At 38.5% G+C, this 17275-nt stretch overlaps 1 protein-coding gene across 1 annotated transcript in view; it reads right to left on the minus strand.

The window, feature by feature from the left end:
* The window catches only part of LOC126484524 (uncharacterized), a 29523-nt gene extending 12916 nt beyond the window's left edge, over positions 1-16607 (minus strand). The window contains exon 1 of the mRNA XM_050108072.1: positions 16318-16607. Coding sequence (XP_049964029.1) covers positions 16318-16535 — 218 coding nt within the window. The 5' untranslated portion in view covers positions 16536-16607. The remainder of the gene's footprint in view (positions 1-16317) is intronic.
* Between the last annotated feature and the right edge of the window lie 668 nt (positions 16608-17275).

Raw genomic sequence — 17275 nt, forward strand, 5'->3', positions numbered from 1 at the left:
TTCATGCCTGTGCACATTTCCAATCTACTGGGTGCAAAAATTGTACAACAGTTATGACTGTCATGTTCCTTAACTCCTACAGTAGCTTAACCACAAAGTTGGAGGAATTCATAGATGTGAAACCATCATGGCGTCGTCTTTTCTTTATTTTAATTTTGTTACAATTTAATTTTCCATCAAGAATAATGTAATCACAATGAAGATCGCACAAGTGCTATTTCACTTATGCAGATGTTATTGATAGCTCATTTGTTTATGTGAAATATGAAACACAGCACATTCCTGTTATGTTTATAGCTGTTGTGTTGGTGGGGTGGGGTGGGGTGTGAGGGAGGGACTGTCTACACAGAACATCCCAACTCCAAGGTTATGAAAACACAAGAATTTTCACATATCACTTTGTCAAAGATGTGCTGTGAGTACTCTGATTTGCAGAAGCAATCATCTGCAACAACTGTCGATACACATTAGGGCACACCAAAGGCAAAAAATGAGTATGTCAAAAACCACAGGAGGCTGTGTCTCTCATTTGATGACAGGACACTATTAAGACAAGTGGTGGAGGTATTCTTGTGTGGGGGAAATGATATATGGGCAGCTGATAGGTATAACACTGTATCTCTCTGGTGAATGGTAGAGGAATGCACTGCCCAAGCAGTTGAATCTGTTTCTTTGCCTACAGTTTGGCAAAGACAATGCAATACTCCATTCCACCATAGTGGTGACAGCTCTATGAGAAACAGTTAACAACGAGTGCTTGTGTGACCTCCCAAGTCACCTGACCTATAACCTCTTGACGCCACTGAGCAAGATGTGAATGCATTGGATCCAGTCTTGCTAATCTCTGTGTGTTGTTGACTGCAGTTATATTGTTGTGGATCGGGTTGACTTGATGTGTCAGTGGTGTCATAAGGTAAGAAAGTGCTACAGACTACACTGTAGATGTACCTAGTTAAATTACTCATGAGGGAATGTAAGAGGGTGTATATTATACTCCTGTGATCAAAAAATTTAGATTGATCTGAATCTACATTTTTTATGAATCACACACATTACCTCAAATTCCTGTAAATCTTTGCAAAATCTGTGTTATGCGACAGATTTCATCAAGGAATTATCTAAAAAAAGAGAAGCCAATCACAAAGAATTAATCTGTACACAATATTAAGAATATTAAGAATAAAATGTCCTACATTGCTTATACTATTTGCACATATATTAGCTAAATGTAGCTTAGTAAGTTAGAATGAAAGCGACTTACTTGAAAAAACACATTTCTTCCTTAGTTACATTAAACAGCTGTGATAAATGGACCAAAAAATAAGTTCCTGGAGCTTACATTCAAAATATAAAGCATTAAAAATAGTCCCTGTCTGAATGATGTCTGAAACAAACTGTTCAGGAGCCAGCATTGACGGGACAGACAGACGCATCCTTTTTGGTGTTGTTAAAACTCATAATGGAATCAATGGAACTGGTGCTACAGTAGCCATGATTGGTAGTATACCTGATAAATGAAATGCTGATATAAATTTTTCATGTCAACTATTTTTGGAATCATGTCATCCATAAAATATCCCCAAACATACAAAACAGAACTCTGCTTTCAATTTGGAATAAATGAGAAGGCTAAGGTATTATGTAGGAAATGATTCCTGATCAAGAACATGGGGTGATGAAAGGGTTGTTATTAGTGAAATGTCACCAACAGGCAAGACTTTAAATTCTGAAAAGTTAATGTGACAGACAGAAGATAATATATTAGACCTAAGGTAAGGGTGCAGTGGAAACTGAACTGCAGAGCGGGTAATCATGGGTGTCAACAGAGATAAAGCCAAAGAAGTTGAAAATAACCAAAAGAAGACAAACCAATGAAGATAAAAATCAATGAAGACACAAATAAAAGAAGTCACAAAACATATAACAGAGATCACCTTCATCTGCAAACTGAGTCAATAATTGCCCTCTGTTTCTTCCATGATCACTACACAACAGACCTAACGCATATTCATGAACAAGCTGTCACTATGCCATGCCATGCAATGCACCTGTCATCGTTAGTCGCATAAACTTTCTCAGAAGCAATAATTTTAACTATAAATACTTGAACTTTAAGAGTTATTCATAACAAACAGTATAAGTAACCATATAAGTTTCTTAGACTGTTGATTTTTTTCAAGAAGTCACTTTCCTCATACCCCAAAACTAATGTTAAAGACATCATCTGCAACTTGTCCAGCATGCCACATTTCTCATCAGTAAGTAGGTACATAATACTTCATGAAAGAATGCCTTTACTACTCAGTGATTATGTTGTTTGTACTGCAGTCCTAAATCTGTACTCACCTTGAGATGATAATCTTGACCTAATTTTCCTTTAGCACCTTTTATACATCCTTTGTGATACACTAACATGCAAACACATGGAAAACAAAAGAAAAATCAACAGTTAACAACATAAATATCTGTAATCTAGAACACAATGGGGAAATTGTTACAATCCAAAGCTGCAAACCAGATAATAAAAATAATAGCACCAAAAAGCAGAACTGATCATCAATGCAAATAAATCTTAAAGGCACTGGCATACAGATTGCTTTTATAGTGCAGCTAAGAATTCAACACTAAAAATTCAATACTGAATTTAAAGGGACAATGGTGCCTTATCTGTGGGAGAGGGGAAGAAGCATAAGAATTGTTGCAAAATGCTGCTGAGCAGACAAGAAATTGTGACTAACAATAACTTAAATTGAAGGTAGTATATTTTCTATAACTGACCAAGATATTAATTGTGGCTCATTTCAAGTACACCTAGGGAAAAGGAAATATAAGTCATCTGTATTGCATAGGCAGAGCTATCATCAATGTTACTAGGTAGCTAACATAGCAGAAGCAGAAAAAAGGGTTAAAATTTAATCTCCTGAGGTCATGGAAACCACTACAGGTGGAACACTATGTTCTGTTTGACAAGAATGGAGGAGAAAAACTGGAAATGACTTTCACAGATTTTCCTGATCTGAACAATTGAAAGCCTGAGCAACCACAGAAAGTACTAACAGAGTAATTTTTCTTCTTCTATATGATTACTCTGCTATTCACAATAAAGTGCCTGGCAGAGGGATCAATAAACTACCTTCATGCTGTCTCCCTACCGTTCCACTCTCTAACGGCACGCGGGAAAAACGAGCGCTTAAATTTTTCCGTGCAAGCCTTGATTTCTCTTATTTTATTGTGATGATCATTTCTCCCTATGTAGGTGGGTGCCAACAGAATGTTTTCGCAATTGGAGGAGAAAACTGGTGATTGAAATTTCATGAGAAGATCCCATATTAAGATCTACCATGAAGGAATTTGTGAATGTGTAGAATGGTCTGTGAGTCAAAAAGCTATTATGGAAGTAGAACTGAAACGCTGTTTAAATGTTGTCATAAATGTGATATACTATTATGTTATGAGCTAACTTCTAAATTAAAAAATATATAAATAAATCAAATTATTAAAAAACTGAAAATGTAGGAAGGAAGGAGATAGGTCTAGAATTACAGGTCGCTTGCTTGTATAATAGGGTGTTACTACTGCTTATTTTAGTCTTTTAGGAATTAAACCACATTGATTGCTTGCAAAGGTAAATCAAAAGTGCACTAGTACATCACCATAAGAATTTAGTACTTTTGTTTAAATACACAGAAGAGTTACTACTTTTCAGTGACATAACGGTTTTTTTATCTCTCAGTTCATCTGGCAAACTGATGTCTGCCATGATGGAGCCTGCAACATCTGCTTAAGCAAATCTAATGGTCATGTTTTCAATGGTCAGTCTCCCTCCCCCCCCCCTCCCCCTCTATCGTTTTCAGTTACTGTTATGAATAACCTACTGGCTAGAAATTTGAATTGAAAATAATATTTCTCTGCTGCTATCATCAGAGTGCTGAATATCATGTGCCTAACTGCAATTCACCATGATCCAGAGTAAAGGAAAACTGGATTCATAATGTTCCTATGAATATTTTAATGAAAAAATTAAATTTGTTAATCTCATAAATTCGCTGAGAATAGTGAGAGTTAGCATTTATGGAGTTGTAAACAGCATTTTTCTTGTTAGCTGGATCTGTTTCACAGGGACACTATGGCTGGCATCTTACCATAGAGTTCAAATGAAACACTTATTACAAGGCTTAAATCCATTTGATCAATTACAACTTGAACTATTTATCAAAGCCTCTTAGTCTTCAAGGCTATAAAGGGTGTTACAAAAAGCTACGGCCAAACTTTCAGGAAACATTCCTCACACACAAAGAAAGAAAATATGTTTTGTGGAACTGTGTCTGGAAACGCTTACTTTCCATGTTAGAGCTCATTTTATTATTTCTCTTCAAATCACATTAATTATGGAATGGAAAAACACAGCAACAGAATATACCAGCATGACTTCAAACACTTTGTTGCAGGAAATGTTCAAAATGTCCTCCGTTAGCGAGGATACATGCATCCACCCTCTGTCGCATGGAATCCCTGATGCGCTGATGCAGCCCTGGAGAATGGCATATTGTATCACAGCCGTCCACAATACGAGCACGAAGAGTCTCTACATTTGGTACCGGGGTTACGTAGACAAGAGCTTTCAAATGCCCCCATAAATGAAAGTCAAGAGGGTTGAGGTCAGGAAGGCATGGAGGCCATGGAATTGGTCCGCCTCTACCAATCCATTGGTCATCGAATCTGTTGTTGAGAAGCGTACGAACACTTCGACTGAAATGTGCAGGAGCTCCATCGTGCATGAACCACATGTGTCGTACTTGTAAAGGCACACGTTCTAGCAGCACAGGTAGAGTATCACGTATGAAATCATGATAACGTGCTCCATTGAGCATAGGTGGAAGAACATGGGGCCCAATCAAGACATCACCAACAATACCTGCCCAAACGTTCACAGAAAATCTGTGTTGATTGCACAACTGCGCGCGGGTTCTCGTCAGCCCACACATGGTGATTGTGAAAATTTACAATTTGATCACGTTGGAATGAAGCCTCATCCGTAAAGAGAACATTTGCACTGAAATGAGGATTGACACATTGTTGGATGAACCATTCGCAGAAGTGTACCTGTGGAGGCCAATCAGCTGCTGATGGTGCCTGCACACGCTGTACATGGTACGGAAACAACTGGTTCTCCCGTAGCACTCTCCATACAGTGACGTGGTCAACGTTACCTTGTACAGCAGCAACTTCTCTGACGCTGACATTAGGGTTATCGTCAACTGCACGAAGAATTGCCTCGTCCATTGCAGGTGTCCTCGTCGTTCTAGGTCTTCCCCAGTCGCGAGTCATAGGCTGGAATGTTCCGTGCTCCCTAAGAAGCCGATCAATTGCTTCGAACGTCTTCCTGTCGGGACACCTTCGTTTTGGAAATCTGTCTCGATATAAATGTACCACGCCACGGCTATTGCCCCGTGCTAATCCATACATCAAATGGGCATCTGCCAACTCTGCATTTGTAAACATTGCACTGACTGCAAAACCACGTTCGTGATGAACACTAACCTGTTGATGCTACGTACTCATGTGCTTGATGCTAGTACTGTAGAGCAATTAGTCGCACGTCAACACAAGCACTGAAGTCAACATTACCTTCCTTCAATTGGGCCAACTGGCGGCGAATCAAGGGAGTACTGTACATACTGACGAAACTAAAATGAGCTCTAATATGGAAATTAAGTGTTTCCGGATACATGTCCACATAACATCTTTTCTTTATTTGTGTGTGAGGAATGTTTGCTGAAAGTTTGGCCGTACCTTTTTGTAACACCCTGTATAAACTACACTGCAGCATTGGCTCTTGGGGGACTGATGACCTTCGCTGTTTAGTCCCCCCTTAAACATCCCAACAACCACCACCATTGGCTCTTTTGTGGATACATAAACAACGATGAAGTTAGATGGGTGGTAGTGTGTAGAGGAACAGAGCACGTTTTTCACTAAGGAACCTTTAAGAGGTAGGAACCAAGAAAAGGCTCAAAACTTTCTTGGTAATTTCTGATTTATTACCCCCCACCCCGCATACACACAAAAAGCTACCAGCATTACAACAATATAAGGAGGAAGATAGACTGATACTCACCACACAGATGACATGTTTAGTTGCAAACAGACACAATGAAAAGACTGTTACACATTTTGCTTCCATCCAAAGCCTCCTTCCGAAAAGAAAAGCCACACACACATTTATTCACACACGAAGGCATACTTCATGCACAGAAATGCCATCACTAGCAGCTTATACTGGAGTGCAACTGTCACATTGAACAGAAGCAGTAATCTGGAGGGTGTGGGGAAAGTAAAGGGATAGCAGGGTACTTGACGGGAAAAAAGAGCATTGTCTGGTGGAGCATGCAGGGACTAGGAGGCGGCATGGCAGGACTGCCACTAGGCACAGCGTCGGGAGGCTATGGGGTAGGGAGATGGGGCGAAAAAGGTAGAGCGAAAGGGGAGGAGCAGGGAAGGGGAAAGACGAGGTGGGTGCATTGGCAGATGTTGACGCATGAAGAGTGTGGGTGTCATGAGTAGAGAGCAGGTGATAGGACAGAGGGGTGGAAACTATTGGGTAAAGGCAGGAGGAGGGGGGGGGGGGGGGGGGGGGGAGGGTGGCATTAGGTTACCTTAGGATAAAGCCTGGTTAATTTCGGGAGTGGGTAACATGTTGTACAGATGACTCCCATCTGCCCAGTCCAGAAAAGCTGGTTGTGGAGGGGAGGATAAATATGGCCCGGGTTGTGAAGCAGCCATTGAAATCAAATATGGAACTTTCAGCTGCATGTTGTGTCACAGGGTGGTCTACTCTGCTCTTTGTCACAATTTGGAGGAGGCAGTTCATCCTGTTGGGCAATTAGTTGGTAGTCGTACCAACATAAAAAGCTTTGCAATGATTCCAGCAAAGCTAATAAATGACATGGCTGCTGTCACAGGTGGCCTGGCCTCTGATGGGATAGGATAACTGTATGATAAGAGTGGAATAGGAAGTGTTGGGGTGGATTGGTCCTACCTACACTACAACTTGACTGGTTGCATTGTAATTGATGCACACTTTCAGGGAGGAGGACAGAGAAAAGTTGTGGGGAGGAGGGGGGGGGGGGGGGGGTGGAGATAGAACAGAGGAAGAGAGAGACTACAGAGATGAGAGTATAACTGTAAAAAGGGGGAAGTAGGGGAGTAGGGTAGAGGACATGGGGACAATAGTGGATGCAGGATGAGGGTTAGCAGGGATTGAGATCAGGAGAGGAATGCTAGATCGAAGGATGTGGTGTAAAGACAGTTGCTGCACATGTAGCACAGAGAAACAGATTAGGGGGGGGGGGAGGAAGGCGGGGAAGGGAGGGAGGAGGTTGGGATCAAGACGGCACAGGTTGTGGAGCAGCCACTGTAGTCAAGCAGATTGTGTAAGGTTGAACAGACAGCTAGTTGAGAGTCATGCTCACAAAAACTGTCCAGAAGTTGCAAGTGAACTGGTCCGTGATATGATTGTTTTCATTTCATTAATAAATAGTACAGCTATAAGCAAAACAGCATTTCTCAAAGTAATATTCAGGGGCAAAGATGACACGTTGAATTGCAGTGTGTCTTTTGTGTGTGTGTGTGTGTGTGTGTGTGTGTGTGTGTGTGAGATATACATATATATTAGATTAAGTTGAACACGGTGGCTCTATTATGGGAAAGTAATTCTCTCGTCAGGGAGAAACAGTCTTACATTGCCAATTAGTGGGGCTATATTAGAAGAAACAATCAAAATTGCCATTGCCTGCTACATCTGCTAATCATCTTGATGGCCACTTTCTAGAGGTTTTGATTAACCTTCTCTGCGTTTATGTAGCATGTATGTTACACTCAACTTTCATTTTTTCCTAGCTCAGAGAATAAACTAAGCTTTCTTTGCCTGATTGTGGCATATACTCTACATTACACTCTTTCTGTGCACTACTTCATTTGTATCTGCATAGGCATGACAATGCTGTGAACTGCCACTATTAACACAAAATATTAAAATATTACTATACCAGCAGATGGTGGTTCGACTACAAGCCCAGGGAGCTGAGCCCGGGAAGTGGGAACGAAATTCAATATCTGATTCAATCTACGAAGGAGCAGAGCGTCCAAACACAATCGAGAGACACAAACACAATGAAGTGTGAATTGTGTTTTATTCATCTCATGACGTACATTTGCAATCCATTTGGTTTGCATACAGGAGACATGTCAAAAATTTATAATACAGTTACAATTATTTTTACATTAATAAATAATAGCACTACAGTAAATACCAACACTATAAGGATATTTCTTGGAATGTGTAACACACAGTATCCACCTCAAATTTCCAGTTTGTCCTGTATGAATTCATCCACTGAGTAAAAACACTTCAGTGTCAGGACCTGATATAGTTTTCTTTTAAGTGAACCTAAATTCATCTGCATCAACTTGTTCTCTTTTAATTCATTACAAATTTCCATGCCCATGTATTGAGGTCCCTGGGCATACAGTCGGAGGCAGTTGATGGGGAGCATAAAATTTTCTTTGTTTCTAGCATCATGTGAATGGACAAAATGGTTTTCCTCAAATAATTCATGTCTGGTGTACGAAAATATAATAATCTCTTATATGTATAAAGATGGCAGAGTTAATATTTTAAGTTTTCTACATAATGGTCGACATGGTTCTTTGAGTAACAGAATAAACTACGCATATGGAGAACAGAGCATGCTGGGAGGTGAAGACCAGGTCCAAAACAGTTGGCATCCACGTAACAACTGCCGGTCCAGGCCTACTGCCACCAGCCAGCAAACATCTGAGTCAGTGCACCCACGACAGCATTCTGCACTATTCCTATGCAATAACAGTGCCACCTCATCTGCATCCATCTCAGTATCTCCTTGCAGTGATCCCAACCTCTTGTAAAGGCCACATAGGGCAGAAAATGGCCAGGTTTGTGCCACAACCTCGAGCACATAACTGGAGAGGGCACAAGATTTTCCTACAGCGTACTGACCACTGAAGGAGACAATGCTGATGCAGCTGGTTCTGCTGTAGGGACAGAAGATTGCCAAGGCCAGGGTAATGGTGAATCTGCTGGCATAGGCCACTGCAAGCCCTTATCCAATGGCAAGTGGGGGAAGAAGGGCGCTTGTTCAAATTCTGTGCACCCAGTTTCAGTACTCATAAGAGCTGACTCTGACAGTACCCTATTCTGCAGTTGAAGATAGGACAGCAGAAGCCGCACTGAGAATGTTAGCGTGTCAGCACACTATTGCAATTGGAAGCCTCCCACCTGAAAGACTAATCCCGCCACCCATTCGGTTCAGAAATGGCAGCATTGATGGTCCGACAGGCCGTGGGCGCAACTGATTGGAATTACAGGTCAGCTCCTGACCAACATCCACCACAAACAAACACTGGCCTTTATGGCCAACTACGGCACCTGGCAGCCATCTCTGCTGCCAGATGAAGGACCGGGACCAAATTGCAGTCCTGCGAGAAAAACATCAGGGGTTGTGATGGTCCAGAGCATGTGAGTTGGGGTGCAATGGACCCAGAGACCCCTCACCTGGTGTTCATGCCAATGTTCTGATGGACAGCACACATTAACTAGCATTGCACGTATTCCTCTACCTTTGAGTTAGGAGCTGAGTGAAACAGGGGGATAGTCAGATGCTGGATACCATCACAAATGCAAAAATCTTCAAACTCTCATGGGACCAATTGCCAATTGTTACCAGAGATGGGGATCTGGGAAGAGCCCATCATATAAAAAATGACTGACAATCTGCAAATAATTGCAGTTGACTTCATGGAGGATGACGCATAGACCACCAACAACCAGTTGCTTCGCAAAAAAGGGCCCACAAACTTGACGTGCACACTGTCGCAAGGGCGCTTGGTTACTGGCCAAGGAGAAAACTGATGCAGTGGCACAGAAAGGTTCTGTGCAAAGGCCATGCAAGGCCCACAAAAGACATTTGATATCTCAGCTGATCGCCAACCAGTAGATGTGATGCCACATCAAAACCTCCAAATGGGGCGTATTCCAGTGTGCCGCATGCAGCTTTTCTCCACCATGGCCAGCATGAGGATCCCTAAACAAAGCTGAGCTGATTCTGCAGCAGCAAAAACATATGCCACACTGAATATGCTCCCAAAGGAGCACACTCTGCCCATCCTGTATGGAATACTAGAACAGTTTTCTGGAAAAAGCAGGTTGGCGGCCACAGTGGCCACAACATTTTGCCCTGTCAAAGGAAAACCCAGTGCTGTCTATGGCAAGGTAACACACAATGTGAAAACTAGTGCCTCCTGTCATGCAAACTCCAGATTGGATCCTGCCAGCAACCACAATTGCATGTCTGCATTACAGAATGCTGGGCAGTGAACCAGTACCAAATGTCATCGCAATAATTAATGATGAAGAGGGCCCACTTCTGCAACTGGTGGGCACGTGGATGCAGTATCTTAGAGCAATGGACCATACAAGGAAACCAGAGGCTTGTGTTTTGGTAATGAGCAGAAACTTTGCTCCATACAAAATAACAAGATAATTTTTAATGTTGCGCCTCCTTTTCTATCTGCAAGCAGTTATTTTGTGCTCCAGAAAGTGTCTTTGAAGTGTATGTGATGGGCTGCTCAGTGTCAGCCGAGTTCAAATGCAACAGAACCTCATCAATGCCAAACTGGGATGCATTGGCAGCCAGGATTAACACTAGCTGGCATCTGTGAAGCCAAACTGGGAATGGAGAACAAACGCTACTTGAGAGACTGGAAAGATCATTGAACGTCCACAGCTTACATGAATTTCACACCCTCTTGGTCTTTTTGGTGTAGCCAGAAGATGGCAGATGTGCATGGGTTGAGGAATGACATTTGCATAATAAGAGATCTTGCCCAAAATAGACTGGATCTCCTTTAGGTTCCTGGACACTGGCAGGTTGGCAATGGCTTTGATGTGCTTGTCCAGAGTTTTAATCTCACAAAGACTCATTTCAAACAAGCAAAAATGACCTGGTAGGAGTAAGCACCAGATGCTAATATTAATGGTCACACATTGAATGAAACATTGAGTCTGAAGTACATTGGTGTGTGACTGGACAAGAAATGAAAATGGAGTTAACACAAGGTAAACTAGTCAAAAGCTCAGTTCGGATCAACTGAAGCCTTCAATAGTGTTCTGCCAACTCACAACCAAACTGTCATCTATGACCCTAACCTGGGCCTAAGCTACACTACAGATCAGTATGCCACAACAACAGATTAATATTCACATTCATTGACTAAAAAGAAAGATGCAAAAGTAACAATGTCAGTGTTCTGTACTATTCCTGTTGACATATATGTGACGTCATATGCCACATCATCATTATGGTACAGGGATGAAGTCAACATCTGTTATCAGTAGATTCGGATGATATCGCAATTCAGCATGTTTTGCCTGTAGGGGCATCTCATCTCACTGTATTGACCTATCATTTAACCTTTTGTTGTCTTATGGGATTTTCTTCTGGAGGAATGCTCCATAAGTAAATAAAGTACTTATTCAGCGAAATCAAGCAGTACTAATAGTATCTGGTGCAGCAAAGGTATTCAACAAGCATTCATCTAACAAAGCAAGAAATTGGGAATCACAACCAGTTCACAAGAAAACTATAAAACACACCATCAGCCATACTTTCTACAAATTAATAAAATATCTAGATTACAGGATTAATAAACTCTATACACTACATTGCAAGTAATAGCAGTAGTTGTAAAGTTGTAGTCAAGTATTAAGAAGTGTAAGACCAAGTATTAAATCAAAGGAAATTAGGCTTAAAAGGTCTGCTGTATTGAAAAAGATTTTGAATATTGTTTATGTGAACTAACAGATAGTAAAATTATAATTTCATGTTTATATAGGTCCCCTTCTGTCAATTTTGAATTATTCTCTGAAAATTTGGAAAATCTTCTGAACTATCTAATCAGTCAGTCAAATTACATTAATTGTGCTTAGCGATTTCAATATTAATTTCAAGGGCAACTGTGAAAAAGGGCAAAAATTTGTTAATCTACTAAAACCACACAATATGGACATGTGTGTAGAAGACACCACCAGATACAGCAGCAAAAGTGGAAGTGTTATAGACCAAATATTCATTGACAAATCAAAATGTGGCTTTAAAACTGAGGTATTGGATACAGGTTTTTCTGATCATCAAGCAGTTAAATTGATTTTAGATAAATCTCATGAGAAAAGTGACAACAGGAGATATATTGAGAGAAGATTAAATAATGATGACAGCATTAGGGTCTTTAATCTAATGTTAAAAAATGTTAGCTGGGACTTGGAAAGCAATAGTTCTGTAGACATAAAATTCAACAAGTTCTTGTCAAATTATAAATACTGCTGCGATATTTCATTCCCTCTGAAGAGAATTAAAATAAACAAAAAAATCAAATTCATGGAAATCAAAGAGTCATCAGAAAGTCTTAGAATGCTATGTAAGTGTGCAAAGCAAAATACTATCTTGAAACCATATGCCAAGTGTTATAGGATAAAGCACAGGGAAGCTATAATTGCTGCAAAAAGGAAGCACAATGATTCATATATCAGAAAGGGTAACAACAAAATGAAAACTATGTGGAAAGTTATTAATAATCATACATGCAAACATGAAAGTGCAAATACAGTAATAAAATCACTATAAAACACAAAAATGAAATTGATGATGATCCACTTCTAATAGCTAATACACTTAATGATCATTATATTAATGTGGCCCAAAACCTGATCACCACTAAACATAGTCCACAGACAAAGGTAACAACTCCAATAAATGAAAGGACAATGTATCTATATCCTGTAAAACCCAAAGAAGTACAATTGGTTGTCAGCAAACTAAAGAGTAAAATGACCTGTGGATTTGATGGTATCCCTGACAAAATTATTAAATATAGTACCAATAACGTTGTCTCTCAACTTGTGGACATAATCAGTGACTCCTTTGAAACTGGTGTGTTTCCAAGCAAACTTAAGCAATCAACAGCAATACCAGTTTATAAAAGTGTTGACAAGTTTGACATAAAAAATTTTGGACCTCTATCATTATTATCTCTATTTTTGAAAAAAATTGAAAGAATAATGTATGATAGATTGTTAGACTTTCTAAACAAAAATAAAATTCTTGTAAATGCACAGAATGGTTTCAGAAAAGGCAAATCCATACAAACAGCTCTCTTCAGTTTCCTAAAACTTGTTTACAAAGGAAGTGAGGACAAGGAACTGACCTGTTGGTTCTTTTTGGACCTTTCCAAAGCATTCGATCTTATAATCTACTGCTCTTAAAACTGTATAATTATGATGTCCATGGTATTTCCTACGAGTGGTTCAAGTCATATTTAACTGAAAGGGTGGAAATTTGTACCATTCTGAATATAAAAAAGTTAATTATGGAGTGAAGTTAATTATGGAGTGCTCCAGGGCTCAGTATTGGGACCATTGTTATTCTTGATATTTATTAATGACCTACCTCATCACTTTTCAACAGCTGATACCATATTATTTGCTGATGATACCAGCTTCATTATAAAATGGAAGAATGATTATGAGATGCAGCAAAAAATCGACAAAACAGCAGAAGTGGCAGAAAAATGGTTTAAAGATAACTGTCTACTTGCCAATGACAAGAAAACAGTATGGATGAACTTCAACCATACAAGAAACAAAAATAGGGCCAATGTAAAATTCACATTATCGAATAGCCAAATTCAGCAAAAGAATCACATAAAATTTTTAGGATTATGGGTGGATGAGCATCTAAGATGGGGAAAACAAGTAGAAATGCTTAACTAAAAAATAAGCAAGTACCGTTACATATTAAGAGCGCATTAAGATTGCTGCAATACCGAAACAGTGTTAAGTGGTTATTACGCTTACATGCATAGTCTACTGAAGTATGGAATAGTGATCTGGGGAAATACTACTTTTGCGAAGCAGTCTTTTAAGCTCCAAAAGAAAGCTATAAGATTAATAAGTGATGTTGCTTACAGAGCTCCATGTAGAGGTATCTTTTAGGAATTAAAAAACGTGACTTTGCCATCTACATTTATATTTGAAAGCACATGCTTCACAAAAACCAACAAGTTTCACTTTTGAATAGTGAGATCCACCATTATCAAACACAGAAGAGGGATGACTATCATAGGGATGTGCACAGAAAATCAATATATCAAGACAGTGCTGTTTACGAACCAAAAATTCTGTGCAGTGCATTGCCATATATAGCACAGACAAATATCAAACAGCAATACATTCAAAAAAGAACTAAAAAAAAAATCTACTAATAAACAACAGCTTCTACAGCATTAAATACCTGGAGTTTTGCTCAACTCTGTCGATCTACTTCATAGCTCTCCAAACAGAAATTCATAATTATCAACCGTACCTAGATAAAACCAAACTTCTTTCATCCATGTATGTATGTAATTATGCATCTAGCTTTTGTGCTGTATGTTACTACACTTAGTTAACTAAAGTACCAGGATTTTATAATTTTAGTAAAATCAACCAAGGGGTTTCACAAGCTTTTCTTCTATCTGTATGTACATAAGCAAAATAATGTTTTTGTTATAAAGATGTGTTGATACCACTGATAATATTTTGTACATGATGTAAATATGTAATATTTTATCGTGTTCTATACGTTGACAAGTCCAATATCATCAATATGATAATACGGGCACTAAACAAATAGGTAGTAATATATTGGATATAGTGCTCTGTATTAATACGGATAGGTACTGATTTCCTTTGAAAGATACCAATGCATTCATGTAAATACCAAGAAACAAACAGGATCTAAACAGCATCTATCTATTAGAAGTGAGGAGACAGCAGCTACTTCTTCTGCATTTAAATTTATCTAGCATGTGTGTGGACAGCACAAAGCAGTACAGTGATTATTTATTTTTACTTCAGACACAGATTAAGTTTCTGTAATATACTCCTCTTTTCCATGTGCACCTTGATTTATTTCACATCTCTGAGTGGTTCACTACTTGATGCTGTCTACAGAATATGACGAATGCATGAATGAATGGTTGTATCCAACTGGCCTCTTAAGTTTCTGTTACACTATCAAATATCTTCGGCCAATCTTTTGCTAAAAGCTAGGAGGACACTCCAGCTTTTACAATATATGATAAAAATACACCACAAAACCTTTTCTAATAGGTCTTTTACACAATATATCTTACCAACTGATTTTACAGTGTAATGATTTTATTAAGGCAATCACTTTGCCTTTGTTTCTGCCAGTGTACACTGCTTGTAACATATTCACAGATGTGTTTTATTTTCAATGTTTTCTGTTTCGTTTGAAATTACCTAGAAATACCATAAATACTTGCAACGATAGACATGTGACAGTATGTAAATCACTACTGTTCCATGTAGAAACAGTTGGATAATGAAATAGAATGGAAGAATAATTAATGCCACACTCAAAGTTTAAGTAAAATGCATTTTTTGAGAAACTGACTAAACATTTTTCCAACACTGAAAATTCATTCAGTTACAGCATGTGAATGTATAGGACTTCACTGTTCACTTTATACAGTCCACCCCATTAGTAGTTACCAAAGCAGCATTTTCAGATAGATCGTTTAATTTTTGTACAAAATTTAGAAAATAGTTTCTCATCTTATTACAATACAATCTATTATGAAGCAGCGTGCGGAAAATTTACGCTACATTCATGATGCTTGATTAACCATCACAAAATTCACCAGACAAAATAACCTACTACTCAGATGGATGCATACTGCAGTTAACATTTTTAAATGGTTTGTCAATAAAACAAAAATAACGTTAAAGGTATTTAACAGCTAATACTTAATTTTGTTATACTTTCTCAATGACAGGTGACGATATATATTGTTCGCAACAGATACTGTATTTAATATATTAACAAATTGCATCTATACATTCAAATATACAGAAACATTGCAGAAAATACAGCAATGAAGATGATCTATCATTAAGTGACGTGATAAATTGTTCGCAAGGTACAGAATCTCGCAGACCGTTGTAAAAGCTTTAAATTTATAGACCGAAAATATTTGTGTGTTGTACCGGGCATAACTAAATAAATTAAAAAGTGTATGGTTTAAAGTGGTAGGTCGCTGCTGCGACTACCAGATACAAAATTCTAATTGCTACAGAGACTTAATGTTGTGTGGTTTCTAGCCAAGCAAAAATAACAGCACCCAGCAAAACATTTAAACAAATATATTAAAGAGACTTACTACTGGAAAAACAGTGCTAACGCTACAGCATCTGGGTCTCTCAATATCGATTTAACTTTCTCGTAATGACGGAATTTCTCTTGAATATTTTTAAAATTATGGTAATATCTATGTTCTTCACTAAACTGTCTGAGGATTTTGCTCCACCACTCATCCACAACAGATTTTGGCATGGAAGACGTCACGCATTTCCAAATTAATTCAATTTCTGATGACATCTGTAACAGCTACCACCGGCGATCGATTAGCCTGAACATTTAAAGAAAGCGCATGTATGCTACATTTTGACACGCAGGTTAGCCAACATAGAACTATAGTACAGCTCTAATAGCCTTCTACAATTTTTCCCCTCCGTTTCTGAGTAGCTAAGTAATCGGTCAAGATACACATGACGAATTTACAAAGCATAAAATGTCTAACAAGCAAATTCACACTTTAAACACGAAGCTATGCGTAATAAACAAAATTTATGTTCTCGTTTTTACTTAATTAATTTTCCTGTTAAGTTATTCTGTAGTAGTTGTAGTTGTATTCATTTTCGACCTCTCTTAGAGGGATACTGTCGGGTAAGATAAGGTAATTTGGCAGTATTTCCAATAACATGTAATTTTTATTAGTGCAAAATAACTTTTTTTATAAATAATTTTATGAAGAAAGTTTTTCTTATTGGCACTGTTCACAATTATAAATAAAATTGAAGCATACAAAGGAACTTAACTTTACGGTAGATAAGACATGAGATTCTGTTGTAGTGCCATGGTAACTACGCAACACAAAGTTTCATTCTCTCAGTCTAATAATGTGTTCAACAAAAACCTGAGCTGGTAAAATTAGAGTTAAAAAGTATGTAACTATGAATATCATGAGCAAAAAATTGATGTGTCTCCTGTACAATGCAATCACATGATCTGTAAAATGTTTATTAGGAGACGAATACAAAGACAATACAATTAGATTA

Source organism: Schistocerca serialis, chromosome 6 (assembly GCF_023864345.2).
Source record: "Schistocerca serialis cubense isolate TAMUIC-IGC-003099 chromosome 6, iqSchSeri2.2, whole genome shotgun sequence".
In the NCBI taxonomy this organism is placed as follows: Eukaryota; Metazoa; Arthropoda; class Insecta; order Orthoptera; family Acrididae; genus Schistocerca; species Schistocerca serialis.